This window comes from Dermacentor andersoni, chromosome 7 (genome assembly GCF_023375885.2).
Source record: "Dermacentor andersoni chromosome 7, qqDerAnde1_hic_scaffold, whole genome shotgun sequence".
NCBI lineage: Eukaryota > Metazoa > Arthropoda > Arachnida > Ixodida > Ixodidae > Dermacentor > Dermacentor andersoni.
Window position 1 is genome coordinate 168,431,904 of NC_092820.1, and position 19,125 is coordinate 168,451,028.

The following is a 19,125-nucleotide window of genomic DNA, read 5'->3' on the forward strand; positions in this document are numbered from 1 at the left end:
CGATAACTTTCATACCTGCCGCGTATATGGAACATGACATCTAGTAGAGTACGGTGCGTCGCTCAGGGAGCCACTTTTCTCGCTAAACCGCAATCATTGGACGTGGCACTCGGAGATGGGTATTGTGTGGTACTATGTACGGATGCCGCAACTGCGTGCGCTCTTTCAATTGGATCTGAATGCGCTTCGCCTCAACCTTATCTCATATAACAGCGGCACCATCTGCCGCGACAAGTCCTGCTAGAGAATAAGTACCATTTTGGTTCTGCCATCGCTGCACACGACGGGCATTTCCGGTTTAGTCTCGAAGGTATTGTTACGTCTCAACACGTTAAGCGTTAATTCGACATTTGCCACGAGGCGACCCCCGCCCATCCATTAGCGCCTACCAAAAACTGAACGCAGCGCTGACACCGACTACTGGCGGGTGCCATCCATCATGCGTGCCATCCATTATGACCCACACATATGAGAGGAAGGTCCAACAAAGCGCGTTTAAGGATCATATCTTTCGTAATAGTCGGTCGGGCAGCAGTATCCGAAGAAGATAACGCCATAGCGGGGCTGTGGGTAAATCCCTGCATCGGGTGCTCGCGAGGGCTGTTGTGATGGTTCAGGCATGGGTAAACTAACGTGTCTCATCTACTAATCACAAACCCACGACAGCGGCGGTTTTTACAACCGGTATATAATCGCTTTCGCCTCGGACGACTTCCACGTGCCCTCATCGTTATGTTTGACGACCTCGATCACGACATGGTATTGCTTCATTTTCACACTGCATGCCGCACATAATTGGCGCGTTGAGCGATGACAGCAGCGGCCTTGAAGTGTATTGCTATTTAACGTCTTGATACGTTCCAGAAAATGCACAATGATTGGTTTGCCGGAGGTAAACCTATGAATTCGATTGCAAATAGTGCTTTGAAAGTTAGATTCTGGAGTTTTACGTCTCGAAATCACGATATAATTTTGACCAGAAGCGTTGAAAGTTGTTTAACGTGCTACTAAATCTGGGTACACGAGCGTTTTCGCATTTCGCTCACATCGAAATGCGACTGGCGCGGCCAGGGTCGAACCCGCAACCTCGTGCACACAATGTTTGTGCTATGTAATGATGGGCACCTATTTTGATGGAGCCAAGAGCACTGGTGTAGCCAGCATCTTTTTTTTTTTTTCGGTTGGGGGGGAGGGGGTGGTAGGAGGACAGGATAGGGTGCCGAGACGGCCACATACCAACATAGCAATTTTTCGGGAGTGGGCGGCACGTGGCTTGTGTGCTACCCCCTGGCTATGCGCCACTGGCCAAGAGACAGGGTGCAGGAACTTATTTATAACTGTGCAAATGGGCGTTTGGATTTTGGGTGCTGCACGTGTAATATTTTAAAAAGCCTACTCCATGTATATCAACGAGGTAATGTGGTGGCGGTCTGCAACGTGGATTAACCAAGCCTTGGTTCGCATTCCGTCGTCCATACTGTCAGCTCAGTTAAAATGACCATGCATACATATATGTTCCAAATGCCTTGGCCTTAAGTCCTCAGCCTAACTGAATGATAATCTCGAAGTCTCGCTTTCCTCTGACACTGTAGTACAGCACAGAGGGCGACGCTGATCGCTTCCTCGTGCAAGGGTGGTTTCCTTCGTGATCTTGCCTTCAAAAATTAACTAGGCACTGTTACAAACGCGCGTTCAGAGTTGGATCAGATTTTATGACATTAGTGGCAGTGTGTGACCATCATTAAAATCGCACTTACTACTGCTTTCTAGTTTTCGTGTTTTCTAGTCCTCTAGATATATTGAGAGATAATTGTGAATGGAACATTTTCTTCACGATAAGACCAATGTGTCTTGGCGCATTTCATATGCTTGCATTTAAGTACAAGTCTAACTGCAGTTTCGTGTAGTCCTATTTTGAACGTTGGCTGCGTTGAAGTAATTTTTCTCGCGAAGCACCTTTATTGAACTTGTTTGCTGTTCTTTTGAATAGAGCGGTTTTATCCTTGTCTTCTTCTTTTCGAATTTTTGTTTTTGTCACCTTATAATGCATATGCCAATTTTCTGTGATGTGCTGAGGTTACTTGAATTTTATCTGCTAAAAAAGTACCTTGCAGCGCTCGATAATGACTCATTAGTAGATGTGATGTTACTCTCACTGTCACCCCTCGCGGTATAGCTTAACGGTTATGCCACTGCGCTGCTGAGGTCGCGGGTTTGATCCCCGCCTCGGCGGCCGCACTTCGACGGGGCGAAATGCAACAACTACAATATACTTAGATTTAGGCGCACGTTAAGAAACCTCAGGTGGTCAAAACTGATCCGGGGTCTCTCACTGTACGCCATGCCTCATAATCACGTCGTGGGTTTTGCTTCACCGTCGCAGGAGTCATCATCGAGCGCAAGACCGGCTGATACTCAGCGCTCAACGCCTCACTCGGCAAGCGCAGGCACGTTCCCATCAACGCCTGACTCACTCAAGACACCAATCCCGCCAGCAGCAACAGCAGATCCTGAAATCGTCCCACAGCTTCAGTACGTCGGGCTATCATGACTTATTTCCTTTACCTGTTATTCTGAGAATAATGCGCATATCTGGAGAGCTGAAGAGAGGCTTTCTTCGCGACCTCCCCCCAACTGGCCTTGCTGACCGTGGCGGCTGCTGCAGCTGTCTTGCCGAATAGCCCGCACACACAGTACAACATGCACTTGCTGCCCTACGCAGTTGTGCCGGCGACAGGCTCTGCTCGCTGCGGAATTACACGATTGAAGCACCAAACGGTATGTCCAAACATCCCCACCGAAACGCACACACGCCTTCGAGAGCATTAAAGCAAATCTTTCCATGGCTTACTTTCTGGGATTTGGCGCGTCTGTTCGGTAGGTTTCTCACCGAATGAAGTCAGCAGCCCCCCCCCCCCCCCTCCCACTCCTCAAAAGATAAAAATAAGATAAAATAAAATAAAATAAATATAATTAAATATCGAAGTGAGCCGATCCCCGTGTACGCTGGAAGCAAAACTGGGCCGATCCCGGAGTCAGTAGAGAGTTTTAGTGCACCTGGTTTTGCGGCAAGCGGCAGGGCGGACGTGGCGGATTACCGGGTGAGCGTCGGCGTAAACGTGAGCGGCCGGATTGGTGGTGCTGAGCTCTAGCAGCCAAATTCACAGAGCTAATATTACAGCGACCAAGTGTGTTCTACTTTGCTGTCTGTGTAAATTTCAGGCAGCGGCGTGATTGTGAACACGTTGCTTTTTTAATGGGACAGCGTTTATTAAGGGCCCCGCGTCGCAGAAAATCCGCTGTCGGCGTCCGGCGTCGACGCCGGGCGTCCTGTGAGCGAGAATAGCCATATATATATCCGCACTAAAGTTCTTCTATCATTAAAGTTTCTCATACCTTGTCTTGCATTCTTTACAATGTTATCCCTCGGAATTTTGAGAATGAGAGCCCACAAACAAATGTCATGAAACAAAACACCGCCAGCGCATCCCTTTTATGGTAATTCTTCTCATAATGAAATATTAAAAGTGCAATACAATAGAAGATCGGCCCACGCAAGAAGCCGCGTTTATGCTAGAAAGCCCGTCTTCGCGCATAGCGTTCGCCGCCAGCGTTTCCCGGTAACCGTTGCGTCTACGTAAGCTGCAGTGGCAGAGAAGCTTGAGAAGCCGTCACGCATCGATCTTTGAATGCTGTCGCGTTCCACTCTTAAAGGCGAAGCTTAAGCGTCCTCCGAATGTTTAAATGTGTAAAATGACTAAAACATTTAAAAAACTTATTGTGTTCGTGTGTTTGCCTGGTTGAACTTCGTGCTACCAAGTGACGCCGCCAATCTTGCCACTCACGTTTACGCCTCCGCTCCCCCGGAAGTCTACCAATCCGGACGCGCTAAAACCATCGCAATCCGCGGCAGCGTGGGTTGCGTGGGTCGCGTGTTAGGAGTCTCCGCGTGTTCCGCAACGCTGGACAGGCACGTTGCTGCAAAACGCGATGCAGAATACGACCGTGCGCGCTACCACGATGCCGAATGACAGAGCTTGTGCGATGGGACATGATTGCGAACAGTTCCTTGAGCGTACTTCGACCTATACGTAGAGTAGGATTTCACGCATCGTGTGTCTCTTTGCATAACATTTATTTGAAAGGTACCGTGAAAGCTTTGCTGAATATTCATTCCACGGAACAACTGCGAGGGCGTTTGCCGTTTCTTTTTTTCTTTTTGGGCGTGTCTGTGTTGCATCACAGTGGCATAGAGGTATACGTAACTCCCCTAGAGCAAGAAAATTTATTTTTCATTAGTCAATACAAGGCACTCCATATATACAGGACATTATCCCGCAAGTATTTGGAATAGAACAAAAACTGTTGAGTTTTGCCCTTTTAAAGTGATTCACCAGAGAGGGAAAGTAGTTAGTGCATTTTCATTGCACAATGTGCCCTTACACTATGCAGCTGCCACTTAAGCCAATAGAAGGGACGCCAACTCATTCGAGCGCTTGCGCGCACTGCATGCGTGCATTTTTTTTTAATGACTTCTGCGATGTCGTGGACAAAAGAAACACGAACGCAGCCGATCAAGCATGAGCACAAGAAAGTTGAGTGCTTAACCCTGTGAACTTTGTACAAGAATGCAGCTTGTTGTTCCTTACAAAGAACAGTATTGCATGCCAAGGCTTGAATCAAGCTTGTTATAACATCCTCAAACTCTATGCTCTAATCTTGCACTTAGTGTTTACAGTCACCCAGTCAAGTCCGTGGCAGCACATTATCAATCCTTCAACATTCCGCGTGAATGTCGATGTGTACTAACCATCCTTATGTACGTTCGATGCGTGCCCATAAGAGGGCTCACTCGTAATTACACTTACTACAAAAAAAAAGAAAGATTGGCTGGAACAGACTATTCGCTATAGCGTTTGCGGTGTGCATGCCTGCAGGAACTTTTATCCAATAATGCGTTAGCATTAGGAGTGCAAAGTGACAAAGAATGCGTGTGAAGTGCCGCAAGTCGGTCACGTGATATATATATATATATATATATATACAACGCATTAGTGGCACTTCGCTCTTCGAAGAGACAAGCCATGCGGTGCCGATCGAGTGAGCTCTCAAAGAACTCTTTGCATGTGGCGAACGCGCTTTCATTCATGGATCCGGGACCCTGAAGGAGGTGCGACTTAATGCTCACGCATTTCTCTCGCGTTTACCGCTAAATCGCCACTCGATTTCTTTTTGAGCAACCCGTTTTTCTTGCTTTCTCCCGTGACAGCCTTCAAGGGCTAACAGTACTGTAGATAAGTTACTAAACTTGTACCTGTTGCTTTGTAACATTAACGAGAGCACAGATAATTGCGAGAAAAACGCTATTGGCTTCAATGAAGCGCTCAAATCTTGAATACCACTGATGAAACTGGGCCCTATTTGCTCAGTGGTACAAACAAAAATGCATTTTCGCAGGAATATCGTCTCAACAGTAAACCTCGACTGCAAGTTGGACCTGAAGAAGATCGCCTTGCATGCCCGAAATGCGGAGTACAATCCCAAGCGTTTCGCTGCTGTTATCATGCGCATCCGAGAGCCCCAAACCACAGCTCTGATTTTTGCCTCGGGGAAGATGGTGTGCACCGGAGCCAAAAGGTACCTCCTTGCGTTTCTGTGCTTGGTAGGATGAGATTCAACTAAAGGTAAAAAAAAAAAAAGTTGTGCAGAAACCTTCGGCGATGATTGACAATGTAAGCGAATATAGCCGAACGTTTACAGAAAGCCATTCGGTTTATTAAAGGAATGATGCGCTTGAAGTCATATACTTGTTACAGCAAGGATACTTAAATAGCGTTTGTTCTTTTATTGTGCACTTCCATAGAGAACACAGCCTTTAAGCAACACATTCGCAGTGGTAGTATAGGTGGTGAGGCTTATACAGGCTTATACAGTGCTGAAAAATGGCCCCGCCCTCTGCTATAGAGGACTACCAGATGAGAAGCAGTTCGGAGTAAGATTTCTAATCCATAAGGACATAGCGGGCCACATTGACGAATTCTACAGCATTAATGAGAGGGTATACCAGTAGTCGTAATAAAGCTGAATAGGAGGTATAGAATAAAGCTAGTACGAACCTACGCTCCAAATTCCAGTCACGATGATGTAGAAATAGAACAGCTTTTTGAAAATTTTGAATTAGCCATGCGAAAAGTGCAAACTCAGTATACTGTAGTCATGGGCGACTTCAATGCAAAAGCGGGGAAAAAGCAGGCTGGGGAACAAGCAATTGGCAACTACGGCGCGGATTTTAGGAACACTCGCGGAGAGATGTTGGTAGAATTCACGGAAAGGAATAAGCTCCGAATAATGAACACCCTTTTCAAGAAGTGTAGCAACAGAAAGTGGACCTGGAAAAGCCCTAATAGTGAAACGAGAAATGAAATTGATTTCGTACTTTCTGCCGATCCCAGCAAAGTGCAGGATGTAGAAGTGATAGGTAGGGTAAAGTGCAGTGATCATAGGTTAGTGAGAGCTAGGATTCACCTCAATTTGAAGAGAGAAAGAGTAAAATTGGTCAAGAAGAAACAGGTCAACTTAGAGGCAGCAAGTGTAAAAGCAGACAAATTCAGGCTGGCGCTTGCAAACAAATATGCAGCCTTAGAACAGAGAGATGAAAATGACATAGAGATAATGAGTGACACCGTAACTAGGCTGGCTTCAGAGGCAGCAATTGAAGTGGGAGGCAAGGCACCAAGGCAACCAGTAGGCAAGCTCTCCCAAGTAACAAAGGACCTAACAAAGAATCGACAAAGAATGAAAGTGTCCAACTCAGGAGATAAGATAGAATTCGTGGAGCTGTCAAAACTGATCAACAAGGAGAAAATAAGGGATATTCGAAATTATAACATGAGAAAGACTGAGGAAGCAGTAAAAATGGACGCTGCATGAAATTAGTGAGAAGGGAACTTGGCATCGGACAACCAAGATGTATGCTCTGAAAGACAAGGAGAGTAATATTATCAGTAATCTCGAAGATATAGTAAAAGCAGCGGAATAATTCTATACTGACCTGTACAGAACCCAAATCAGCCACGATACCTCGATTCGAAGTAGTAAGGAACAGGTTACAGAGGCTCCTTATATAGCTAGCGATGAAGTTAGAAGGGCCTTGCAAGACATGAAACGGGGAAAAGTGGCAGGAGAAGATGGAATGTCAGTCCATTTAATCAAAGATGGAGGAGACATAATGCTTGAAAGACTAGCGGCTCTTTATACGAACTGTCTCTCGACTTCAAAAGTCCCAGAGAACTGGAAGAATGCCAACATTATACTAATCCACAAAAAGAGAGACGTTACAGAATTGAAAAAATTATAGGCCTATTAGCTTACTTCCAGTATTATATAAAATATTCACCAAGAATCTCCAATAGAATAAGGGCGATACTGGACATCAGTCAACCAAGGGAACAGACAGGTTTCAGGAGGGGATACTCTACAATGGATCACATCCATGCCACCACTCAGGTAATCGAGAAATCCGTAGAGTATAGTAAGCCTCTCTATATGGCTTTCATAAATTACGAAAAGGCATTTGATTCAGTAGCGATACCAGCCGTCGGAGAAGCATTACGTAGTGAAGATGTACAGGACACGTGCGTAAATATCTTGGAAAGTATCTACAGAGATTACACAGCTACCTTAATTCTCCCCAAGAAAAGTACGAAGATACATGTAAAGAAAGAGGTCAGACAAGGAGACGCAATCTCTCCAATGCTGTTCACTGCATTTTTGGAAAAAGTATTCAAGGTATTAAACTGCGAAGGCTTAGGAGTAAGGAGCGACGGCGAATATCTCAGCAGCCCTCGATTTGCCGATGACATTGTTCTATTCAGCAACACTGGCGATATGTTACAACAAATTATTGAGGACCTTAACAGAGAGAGTATAAGAGTGGAATTGAAGATTAATGTGCAGAAGACAAAGGTAATGATTAATAGCCGGGCAAGAGACCAAGAGTTCAGGATCGCCAGTCAGCCTCTAGAGTCTATGAAGGAGTACGTTTACCTAGATCAATTACCCCCAGGGGACACTGATCATGAGAAGGAAATTTACAGAAGAATAAAAATGGGTTGGAGCGCATTCGGCAGACATTGTCAGATCCTGACTTGAAGTTTACCATTATCATTAAAAAGAAAGGTATACAGTCAGTGCATTCCACCGGTGCTGACATATGGGCCAGAAACCTGGAGACTGACAAAGGAGCCCGAAAAGAACTTAAGGACCGCGCAAAGAGCGATGGAACGAAGAATGTTAGGCGTAACGTTAGGAGACAGGAAGAGAGCGGTGTGGACTAGGGAGCAAAGAAGGGATAGCCGATTTTCCAATTGACATTAAGAGAAAGAAATGGAGCTGGGTAGGTCATGTAATGCGTATGTTAGATCACCGATGGACCACTAGGATTACAGAGTGGATGCCAAGAGAAGGGAAGCGCAGTCGAGGACGGCAGATGGCTAGGTGGGGTGATGAAATGAAGAAAATCGCAGGCACTAGTTGGAATCGGTTGGCGCAGGGCAGGGGCAATTGGAGATCTCAGGAAGAGGCTTTCGTCCTGCAGTGGACATAAAATAGGCTAATGATGATGATGATGATGATGATGATGATGATGATGATGATGATGATGACATACAAGCCGATTCGTCATATGTGTACTTTGATCAGTGCGGCGCGTGTGCAGGCGTGGACGTCGTCATGCACGCACAAGTAGCACGTATACAGTGTTAAGTGAGCGTACCGGCGAAGCGGTACAATCCTCTGATATCATGCAGCATTCGTCGCGTTACGTGAGCAAGCGCCTCTAATAAAGAAATACAACAGAACATAGAATAATACGTATGTCCTTTTTTCGTTCGCTAATTTCAGTGAAGATCAATCAAGGATGGCAGCAAGAAAGTATAGCCGGATCGTCCAGAAGTTGGGCTTTGATGTACGTTTTTTTCCTTACATTTCAACGGCATGGCGCTGGAACATTGAAAATTTATGGAACTTATCTTTTGGGTTGTTTGGAGGTTGCAGTACCACGTTCGCACGATCATTGCACGACCGCGAATATAATACGTGGAAATGTTTTGATGACTAAGAAAATGAAAAAAGAAAGAAAGAAAATGGTGCGTAATGAAGCTGTAGTTGGTATAGTGTAGCGAGACGCGCACTTCGTGTAGAAAAAAAAAGAATAGCCGCACAGAATCACTCGCACTTATCCAACGGACCTTCCCAGCTGTTCCTCGTAGTAGTGGATTTGATCACGCCACTGTTTTGCACCATCTTCTTATTTCCGCCTCTTCGTGCTCTTGTGTCCCTGAAGCCCGCTTCCTTGCAGAGCAAAGCCTTGTGTCACGTGTTTTCTTCCCTGCTGGCTGTGTTAGTGCTTTCTGCTAGAAACTTTCTCTTACCGTCTACCACTTATCTGCATTTTCCATAGGATGTAGAGAGGTTGGCTTTTCTGCAAACCTTATTTGCCTAGTGATGTAAGTTGTTCTTCTTTTTCTTGTTTTTTTTTTTGACGTGAGAAATATCGAGGGTATAAGGGGTAGTCGTGTTACATTCCGTTCTTGGCACGGAATATCGCGCAAAGAGTGCTCTTGAGCTGTGAGTGACGAAAACTTGTGGTGTTCTGCAACCGCAGTATCTCAGCACATTGAAAGGGAATTTACAAAGTGTGGCCATGCTTGAAACCAAAAGGGAGGTGTTGACCATGTGGTCATGGGTCATATTGTGCCTCATATGCGACGTGGGAACATCGACCAGCTTTCTCCTTGGGCTGCTTGATAACGTCAATATGTGGGCACTTTGAAAACATAATTAGCAACCGTGGTCACCATTTACACTCGACGAAGATGCTAACGCAGTGGTAATGGTTTACAAAGATAGCGATTTTGTTGTCACATTTTCGTTGACATGTCATGCATCAAAATGCAGATTAGCTCACACAAAGCTAATATTGCTTGAAACGTCCCCAAGGGCGCGCTTAGGTAGCTTTTCGATGTTTTGGCGATGCCCCATGTTTTAAAGCGAAACTTTCGTAGCATCACGCCCGCACTTTGGCGTCCACTTCTTATATCTTATATCGATTGAGCGGGAGCATACTGACGTCATATAGTCTGGTAGTGGCTCATATAGTGCCTAATTCGGACCACACATCTTGCACCGTCTCTGTGCCCTTAACGCCTTGGTCAACTGGGGCGTTTGACTAAAGGTTGTGCGATACATGTGTTTTTAGTTCACGCACGCGATTTGTGACACATGCGAATAGTAGCAAGCGACCTAAACGTGCCGAAATCGTCAGCACTGGGTCTTTCGGCAGCAAGAGTAGCAAGTAGCAAATAGCAAGAGCATTTGCGGTTCGCAAATAACTGAAAAAATAAATAAATAAACATAATAAAAACCCCAATATCTACAGGTACTCTGAATTACTAACTAATCATAAAGAGGCAATCGATGTCAGAATGTAAGGGCAGAATACCCTTTCTCTCAGTTTCGAATGGCGCCCCCTCGGAAGATACAGACAGCTACGGAGTGCGGAACAAGGAGAAAAAGTAACGACGGCAAACCATGGACACGTCTGTAATCTATAAATAGAGACCTGCACATTGTATACATACCACGCGTCGCGTTTAAATGCGCCGTTCTCCAAAATTGAGGTATCACTTACATGGACAAACACAATCGATGTGTTCTGCTTAATTTTCTATTGCTATGCGAACGCTGCAGACGCCTTCGCGCCGCCGTCGCCGTCGTCGCCGTCGTGCTGTCCTAGTACTGACGGCGCATGCGTGGCCCACGCGTGAAGTGTTAGAATGCCTCCAGAAACGTGCAGTACATTTGGCTGCAAAAAACGCCGAAGCCTTATGGACGTACCATCCCGCTTTGCTCAATTGGCTTTACCGTATCCAGGGCATGCGGTCTTGCTTCCGTTGCTGGAACGAGCGTTGTGCGCCCGCACATTAGCGTTCCCGAGGAGGAGTATAGCTGTGTGAATAATGTTGCCCCATCTATCGAGTTCCTTCATTGGGCGCTGACAAACGTCGATGGTTTTCCTTCGGTCTCATTGCGTGCATCATCGAGGTCCGACGCCTGCCTGTATAAGACCCTCATCGCGCCAGCGTTGTGGGACGCCTGTTATCTGCCAGGGCGCTGTTTATGTTACGTAGCAGCAGCTTTCTAGTAGGCTGCGTCACGCCGTGTCGCCTCCCGGTATTGTTAAAGTAGAGTGTGAGCAGCTCAAGCGCAACGCTAAACCTACCCGACGCCTTCAACTCTTCACTTTCGGGTGAAACTGCTATTTTTTTTCCACGTTCCACACACTATAAAATGCCTTTCGTGTTACAATGAAAGTTGTTTTGCAGGTGAAGTTTCTCGCTTTCAAGATTCAGAACATGGTCGGCAGCTGCGATGTCCGTTTTCCCATAGATCTGGAAGAGCTTCAACGGATGCACAGCCAATTTGCTAGGTTAGAGCTTTTACATTCGCTGTCACGTATCCTCAATTGGAAGTCATGGTAGACCAATGGGGCGAATAGCGCAGACAAGACAAGATAAATGGACAGGTCAGATGCTGGGACAGTAACGAACGGTTCTAATCTTTGGATTGGTGCAATATATATAACATTCAGTGATCGAAATATAATGCAGCACAGTTAAAGGAAGAAAGGCGCAAATAGGTATTTAATTGTTATAAAAGTAGGATGCTAATTTGCAACTCATGTGTAAATGTTAAAAAGTATTTCTTTAGCTGAAGGAGTTCAATATTAGCTAAAGAAACTAGGCTCGAAATTCCCTTTTTTTATGAAACCTATGACACCGTTGAGGTTTGTGTAACGTTATGAATTTAACGTAATTTCCGCACTTTTAATTCTTCTTTTTTTGTCGTGGAAAGTTTGTAAACGTTGAATTTCAAGCTTTTGCGTACTTGCAAAAGCAATGCGGGCTTATTTTCTTTCTTTCTCTTTTTCTTTTTTAAAGCTATGATCAACGATTAATAATTTCCCGGCAGTTCTTGCCAAAGTCGATGACATTAGCCATGCTGATGACGCAGTTCCGAGACGGTGCCCTCCGCTTGCTTATCCTCTTTTCATCTTTATCAAGCAGGCGCTCATGTGGTTTCACGAGTGCCTGTACGTTTCACGAGTTTCGTCTGTACCAGACTAGCTTATTTATCAGCTTGCCTCGACTGCGCCAAGTAGAAAGCAAAGTCGCCTCCTGACTGAAGCCACTGCGTTTTATTTTTGCTTTTCGATGATTTCTGGAATTAACAGCGACTTGATGAGCACCGATCTTCTGAGTGCTTTCAGTTAGCAGGGGCATAGACAGGGGGAGGGGCAGGACACGTGGCCTCCCCCCTGCCACCTAGAAATTTCCGCGTATTAGGGATACGTGGCATAAAACCACATTTGGCAACATCCGCCTGCCCCACCACTCTCCGCCGGTCAAGTGTGTGCCCCCACCCTAATATAAATTCTGGTCTACACCAGTATCAGTCAGGCGCCCAATGTTCCAAGCTGCAAAATTCTTTCTCAGGAATCGCTGGGGAGCATTTTACCAAGAGCAGCAAGTTCTTTTTCTAGTCCAAAGGGAGCAATTATACTTCTTTTTAACGCGAAGCATTCTTTGCCTAATCTCAGGTGCTTTGCGGTAGTTTGGTATGTAGGTAGGTAGGTTCGTGTAATTCTTAGTGTGATACCGAAGAGAGCTGTGTCAGGCACTGTCTTATTTTTATCTTTGCGAGTAGTACGCCAGTCATCGAAGGGAGTCACTCTTTTGTATTTTCAGTTACGCGCCTGAGCTGTTTCCAGGACTTTTCTACCGCATGGTCAAGCCCCGTGTTGTCCTGCTTATCTTCGTATCGGGAAAAATTGTGCTCACAGGTGAGTGACGCCCCTTTTCAACTAGTATCGTCAGTGTTCTCAGAAATGCTTTTTTTGCATATTAGCGATCACGAAAATTTTCAGCCTATTTTATGCATGCTACTGTTTAACAAGCACTGCGCGTTGGTCATTAATGGATAAATTCGACTGGGTCCTACCGCGGTCTAACTCTGTTTGCAACGATGCGGATCCCTCTTGAGATTAGAGACAAAGACATGCTGCTTGAGCTGAATGTTCTGCTGATCCCAGAACAATAAGAATAGGCGTGCGAGCGTAATTTTGTTGGCTGTTACGACAACTGAAACGTGGGAGGCCAAGCTTTCCGCTGATGACCTGGACGACCAACGCAGTCTCGTCGCCCGGGCCAAGGAGGCAGCCCAGGCCAGAGGGCTCTTGGAATAAGTAATCCTTCCACATAGGGTGAACTGGGTTCTGACTCGGATTACCGTTTCAGAAAATAAAAGTTTAGTTCTCTCTCTCTCTCGGTCCCAGTGTAAAAGTGAGAGTTCTGAGCACTCGACTTCAACCAGCCGAACGTAAAGTGTGCTGCCAGAGTGGCCGAAATTGGCCAATCGAATGTGTTGAAAGAAATCGGTGCCTATCTTTGTTTCCAGGTTTCGTAATCTCAGAATTCGGGTGCAGTGTTAGATTTTTGTGCACAATATAGGCGTATCTCCAAGAACTATCGACGGGAGCCACCACATTTGAGCTTGGACTTTGCCAGCTAGACAGCTGCAGGTTTTGTTGAAGTAGGTCACAGCATGCAAGAGGCTCCCATTGTCCAAAACTATCGTCACAAGTATTGCGAATGGGTTCTTTAAAGTAAAAGAAATCTTACATTTATGTTTTCTACCACAGGAGCCAAGGAACGGTCTCAAATTTATGAGGCGTTTGAAAACATTTATCCAACATTGAAGAGCTTCCGCAAGCATGGCAGCTATAGTGGGAGGACTTGATGTGGCCCATCAGCATCATTTGCAGTGTGTAAATCAACGTCATGGTCCAATTCTTCAGCCGAGGTCACATCGACTTTCTGTGAAAGAACTTGCATGTGCCTGAATAAATTATACGACATGATTCTCGACGCATCGTGCGTTCCATTAAAAATAAGAAAAAAAAACTGCACATTGTGTTGGATCTTGATGCAGGCTTTCCCGTGAAACATAAGCAATTTTTATGGGAACACACAATACCAGTGATACACTTGTATATACTTGTAAATAAGAAAAGGACAATATCAGAATAATACCTTATCATCTCCTCGATCTGTGTAAGCTAAATTGCGGCAGTTCTGTTTTAAACGAATATTTTGTTTCAATTTCTGTTCTCTCCTTGCAGCACACTGTGCGAAACCAACGAAGCAGTACCTCTCAGTGTGTCAGAGCTTCCATCGTAGAACAGCTAGCGCCAAAGAAATCCTACGCTTGCGTTGGTGTTAACAAAAGCCACTGGATTCACTGCTTCGAAAATATTTATCATGTCTTCACTGCTGATGAGGAATGTAATGCTTCAGCATCGATTTGTTTTCTTCGTAGCTTGCCTGTCTGTAATAAAATAAATTTGATATTAAATGCACTGACTTCTGCATTTATATATCCATCCGCCTAAGCAGATAGATTCGTGTTTTCGCATAAATATCCTACTTTATGGGTCCTGAAAAATTATATCCGAGGATCAAACTGTTTGTATAAATACCGATAAAGATCTTAAGAGGTCACTCGATTCCAACTGTAGGAAAACGGTTTATACCGAAAGTGCCGAATTTAGGAATTCAGCGAGGCTGGTGAAAACGAGTCCGCATTACGTGAGAGAACACTATCTTTTTAAAGGGGATGCGCTTTATAGAGCTCAGTAACGTAGGTAAAAGATCGTGCTATCTGGTTAGCTCCTGCATAGCTTGTTGGTGATGGACTCTTTAGAGATCAATTTCGTGCCACCCACCGACTGTGTCGGCCATGTTACTGCAGTGTTGAAGGGTTCTCGTTAAGCAGGAGAAAAAAATTCAGACGCTTTGTAAGAACATTGGCATGCCGTCAAAATTTTGTCCACAATATGCCCCTACTTGCTGCCATATACAATCTAGTCCATCAGTCTACCCTTTCGAACTACTCGCTGGTTTTGTTTTTATGAAACCTTGATCAATGTGCCCGAGTATCGGAAGCCTATTCCTCACAAATCAATACCTAAAAGGTGAACAATCCCCGAAGATGCAGTCAGCAGTTTCTAGCGAAAGAGCTGTCCAGCTTTCCTCGCAAAGCTGACGTTTCTGAATGAAAGTCCAGTGCCACGCTCACGGAAACGAAACGAGCCGTAGAGCATCTGCACGGTGCTCTACGTGCACCGGAATCTTACTGTCCGCTTCAAGTCGGCCTCAAGAGCACACTGCCCCAAAGTCGATGTGTTGCTCGACATTAATTAAATTCTAGAATTTACCGCTATCAGGCACGCCGTAGTGGGGGGACACCGGATTAATTTCGACCACCCTAGGGCGCACCTAAATCGAAGTACAAGAGCATTATTGCATTCCGCTTCACCCTGAATGCGGCCACTGCGGTCGGGAATCGAACCCTCGGCCTCGAGCCCAGCAGCGCAACGCTGTATAGCCACTGAACATAAATGTGCTGTCTACAATTTTTTCAATGACCCTCTTTTTTTTTGTAGAGCAATAGAAAGCGCATACTATTCGAAATGTCCAAACGTGCAGTGGTTACTCTGGAAAGCGAGTAAAATTTTTCAAACAGAATTTTTCGATTTGCGTAGGCTCTTAAGACTTTGTTCAGACTGGGCGCGATGGTAATCTCCGTAGCCATGCATCAATGCACCACTCCGTTCACCGTGACTCCGTTTGTTTGCACAAGGCAGCGTCACTTTGTCAACACACCCTATAGGGTGTCTCGATAGCAGCGCAGGCGCGCTAATCGAAAGAACAAGAAAGGAATTGCTCTCTCCAGCAAAGAAAAAGCCAGCAGAAGTTCATGAAATACAATTTCAGGCAATGCAATATTGTTTACAAACAAGATAACTCTCCCTCGCGCTGCTTTAGAGTCACATGACGGTACACACACTAGTTGCACATGCGTCAACGTCGAGCGACGCCACATGCCATTCTTGCACCAGTTCAGAGCCAAAGTAAAAAAAAAAATGTAATTCCTTGTTTATGGGATACAGACATGCTAATTTCCGTCAATATGACGCAATCATTTCATTCCCTCCACAATCCTCATGCATGTTCCTGAGCGGTAGATAGTCTTTTCAAGCGGCATTCAAGTTGCTCTACACATGCACGAAACCAACGACAGCGACTGGGATGATTGCACTGGTGTGAAGGTGAGCTAACTGGCGATCTTTTTTTTTTCTTCATTTCGTGAATACCATCCGTCTGGAAGAATCGTTATCTGCGCAACTAAAATGTCTCGTCAAGAAACGACACAGCCGATGTGCGTTTCAGTGACGATTTACTCATTCTTGATGTGTTTTCAAGCGCTGCCAATATGAACATTTTCTGACAAGAAAGAATACTAACAAACAAAAGCGCTTTTAACATTATAATCGCTTTCCTCTACTGCTATAAGCGTCGTCCGTTCTTCTCCTTCCTTGTAGAAAAAGTTCCATATTGGCAGTGCTTGAAAACACATCAATTATATGTTCCGACTTGCCCATATTCGGTCACTATTGATGCTCATTCTATTTGGTTCGGGGCCCGCGTTTTTAATCATAATCTTAAGAGCGGGCTCTGAAAGGACTTCATTGTTTGGTGTTTGCTTTCATCAATGTGAAAAAAAAACAAAGAAATGGAGAATATCAAAGATAATGCAGAGTACGTGCTTTGTATCGTGCAGGGCAGAGTCGAACCCGTTCTTTCTTTGAAAAGGCACTATCCTGAATGACTATTTCTGTGCACTTTAGTTTCCCACATTTACAGCGTTAACGTGGAGCGCAAGTTTTCCCGAATGTGGATGATAAATAGGGAAGAGAGTTACCAATTTTCCGACGAGAATATCTACATGTATATGGGCGTGTATATTAACCAATTTTAACTAAAACATTTGCCTAACTGCCTTTCTTACAACGAAGCTTTCTCGTGCTACTGTTTGTTTCACACCGTAAATAAGAGTGAGCAAATCAAGGCAGTGTGGAAAATGACGAAAAGGAACTGCTGTAAAATGAAGCACCACACCTCAGCGATTCCTTCGGCTCTAAGATTATTCATTGCGAAAGCACCATTCTCCAACAGTGACAACTACCATCTTATCTTTGCTTGCGTGCTTTTTACTCAAATAATTGCATTCATACAAATAAAGAAATCCACAAGTCAGCAGTTAGGGGTTCCTTGCATCGCACGCTCAGGTGTTCGATGCAAACTCGTATGGTACGTAAAAGCAATGAGGCCTCGCGTGAAAGCCAACCAGTGCATGAAACCCAGAACAGGTGCCGACGCAAAGGATGTCACGTCTACTAGGTGAAAGTCGCTGGCAAGTGTTTACAGCGAAGCTGTATTTGACTCGTATCTCAGGATTTCTTCGTCTCCATTGACAGAAAGATCGACAGACAGACGCATCATCTGTTGCGCCACAGGCCCCGATAGTGGATAGAGCCTCCCGGAGTATAACCCATACTTTCATTCTCTCCCAGGAAAAAAAAATGAAATCGAAAAACCAGCCTGCCAGGATTCGAACCTGGAATCTTCTGATCCGCAGTCAGACGCGTTATCCGTTGCGCCACAGGCCCGAATTGCGTTAGCGTCTGCTGGGGTACATCCCATGCTTTCATTCTCGCCCAGAAAAACATGAAATAGAAATACGAGCCTGCCAGGATTCGAACCTGGAATCTTCTGATCCGTAGTCAGACGCGTTATCCGTTGCGCCACACGCCCGAATAGATGATGGAGGCTCCCGGAGTATATCCCATACTTCCATTCTCTCCCAGGAAAAAAAATGAAATCGAAAAACGAGCCTGCCAGGATTCGAACCTGGAATCTTCTGATCCGTAGTCAGACGCGTTATCCGTTGCGCCACAAGCCCGAACTGCGGTTAGCGTCTGCTGGGGTACATCCCATGCTTTCATTCTCGCCCAGAAAAACATGAAATAGAAATACGAGCCTGCCAGGATTCGAACCTGGAATCTTCTGATCCGTAGTCAGACGCGTTATCCGTTGCGCCACAGGCCCGAATACATGATGGAGGCTCCCGGAGTATATCCCATACTTTCATTCTCTCCCAGGAAAAAAAATGAAATCGAAAAACGAGCCTGCCAGGATTCGAACCTGGAAACTTCTGATCCGTAGTCAGACGCGTTATCCGTTGCGCCACAGGCCCGAATGAATGATGGATGTTCCCGGAGTATATCCCATACTTTCATTCTCTCCCAGGAAAAAAAATGAAATCGAAAAACGAGCCTGCCAGGATTCGAACCTGGAATCTTCTGATCCGTAGTCAGACGCGTTATCCGTTGCGCCACAGGCCCGAATGGATGATGGAGGCTCCCGGAGTATATCCCATACTTTCATTCTCTCCCAGGAAAAAAAATGAAATCGAAAAACGAGCCTGCCAGGATTCGAACCTGGAATCTTCTGATCCGTAGTCAGACGCGTTATCCGTTGCGCCACAGGCCCGAATAGATGATGGAGGCTCCCGGAGTATATCCCATACTTCCATTCTCTCCCAGGAAAAAAATGAAATCGAAAAACGAGCCTGCCAGGATTCGAACCTGGAATCTTCTGATCCGTAGTCAGACGCATTATCCGTTGCGCCACAAGCCCGAACTGCGGTTAGCGTCTGCTGGGGTACATCCCATGCTTTCATTCTCGCCCAGAAAAACATGAAATAGAAATACGAGCCTGCCAGGATTCGAACCTGGAATCTTCTGATCTTTTTTTTTTTCTTTATTGCCGGAAGTTTCACCAAGCTAACACAAAGGGCATCATTTCTTGAAATAAGGTAAGTGATACATAAGCATACACAAACACACATTCAACTTTCCGTAGTCAGACGCGTTATCCGTTGCGCCACAGGCCCGAATAAATGATGGAGGCTCCCGGAGTATATCCCATGCTTTCATTCTCGCCCAGGAAAAAAAATGAAATCGAAAAATGAGCCTGCCAGGATTCGAACCTGGAATCTTCTGATCCGTAGTCAGACGCGTTATCCGTTGCGCCACAGGCCCGAATAGATGATGGAGGCTCCCGGAGTATATCCCATACTTTCATTCTCGCCCAGGAAAAAAAA

The 19,125-nt window shown here is 45.4% G+C and overlaps 1 protein-coding gene and 10 non-coding genes across 12 annotated transcripts; 1 reads left to right on the top strand and 10 right to left on the bottom strand.

Moving 5' to 3' along the window:
* The first annotated feature begins 550 nt into the window (after positions 1 to 550).
* On the top strand, positions 551 to 14,470 carry LOC126533290 (uncharacterized). 2 transcript variants are annotated; one of them, XM_055071726.2, is made up of 7 exons: positions 551 to 759; positions 2,384 to 2,532; positions 5,458 to 5,637; positions 8,902 to 8,965; positions 11,385 to 11,488; positions 12,807 to 12,901; positions 14,240 to 14,470. In XM_055071726.2, the coding sequence occupies exons 1-7, from the start codon at positions 733 to 735 to the stop codon at positions 14,338 to 14,340; spliced, it is 720 nt and encodes a 239-aa protein (XP_054927701.1). In that variant the 5' UTR covers positions 551 to 732; the 3' UTR covers positions 14,341 to 14,470. The 2 variants fall into 2 exon arrangements, with proteins under 2 accessions (XP_054927701.1, XP_050036506.2); XM_050180549.3 differs by lacking the exon at positions 14,240 to 14,470 and adding an exon at positions 13,760 to 14,229 and having other exon boundaries at positions 555 to 759.
* Positions 14,471 to 17,556: 3,086 nt separating this feature from the next.
* On the bottom strand, positions 17,557 to 17,629 carry TRNAR-GCG (transfer RNA arginine (anticodon GCG)). Its single transcript has one exon. It is a non-coding gene; the product is annotated as a tRNA-Arg (tRNA).
* Positions 17,630 to 17,701: 72 nt separating this feature from the next.
* TRNAR-ACG (transfer RNA arginine (anticodon ACG)) lies at positions 17,702 to 17,774 on the bottom strand. The gene has a single exon. It is a non-coding gene; the product is annotated as a tRNA-Arg (tRNA).
* A 75-nt stretch (positions 17,775 to 17,849) lies between these two features.
* TRNAR-ACG (transfer RNA arginine (anticodon ACG)) lies at positions 17,850 to 17,922 on the bottom strand. Its single transcript has one exon. It is a non-coding gene; the product is annotated as a tRNA-Arg (tRNA).
* A 73-nt stretch (positions 17,923 to 17,995) lies between these two features.
* Positions 17,996 to 18,068, bottom strand: TRNAR-ACG (transfer RNA arginine (anticodon ACG)). Its single transcript has one exon. It is a non-coding gene; the product is annotated as a tRNA-Arg (tRNA).
* Positions 18,069 to 18,143: 75 nt separating this feature from the next.
* TRNAR-ACG (transfer RNA arginine (anticodon ACG)) lies at positions 18,144 to 18,216 on the bottom strand. Its single transcript has one exon. It is a non-coding gene; the product is annotated as a tRNA-Arg (tRNA).
* Positions 18,217 to 18,291: 75 nt separating this feature from the next.
* On the bottom strand, positions 18,292 to 18,364 carry TRNAR-ACG (transfer RNA arginine (anticodon ACG)). The gene has a single exon. It is a non-coding gene; the product is annotated as a tRNA-Arg (tRNA).
* Positions 18,365 to 18,439: 75 nt separating this feature from the next.
* TRNAR-ACG (transfer RNA arginine (anticodon ACG)) lies at positions 18,440 to 18,512 on the bottom strand. The gene has a single exon. It is a non-coding gene; the product is annotated as a tRNA-Arg (tRNA).
* A 74-nt stretch (positions 18,513 to 18,586) lies between these two features.
* Positions 18,587 to 18,659, bottom strand: TRNAR-ACG (transfer RNA arginine (anticodon ACG)). The gene has a single exon. It is a non-coding gene; the product is annotated as a tRNA-Arg (tRNA).
* A 73-nt stretch (positions 18,660 to 18,732) lies between these two features.
* Positions 18,733 to 18,915, bottom strand: TRNAR-ACG (transfer RNA arginine (anticodon ACG)). Its single transcript has 2 exons — positions 18,879 to 18,915; positions 18,733 to 18,768 (listed from the first exon to the last, which is right to left on the bottom strand). It is a non-coding gene; the product is annotated as a tRNA-Arg (tRNA).
* Positions 18,916 to 18,990: 75 nt separating this feature from the next.
* On the bottom strand, positions 18,991 to 19,063 carry TRNAR-ACG (transfer RNA arginine (anticodon ACG)). Its single transcript has one exon. It is a non-coding gene; the product is annotated as a tRNA-Arg (tRNA).
* Between the last annotated feature and the right edge of the window lie 62 nt (positions 19,064 to 19,125).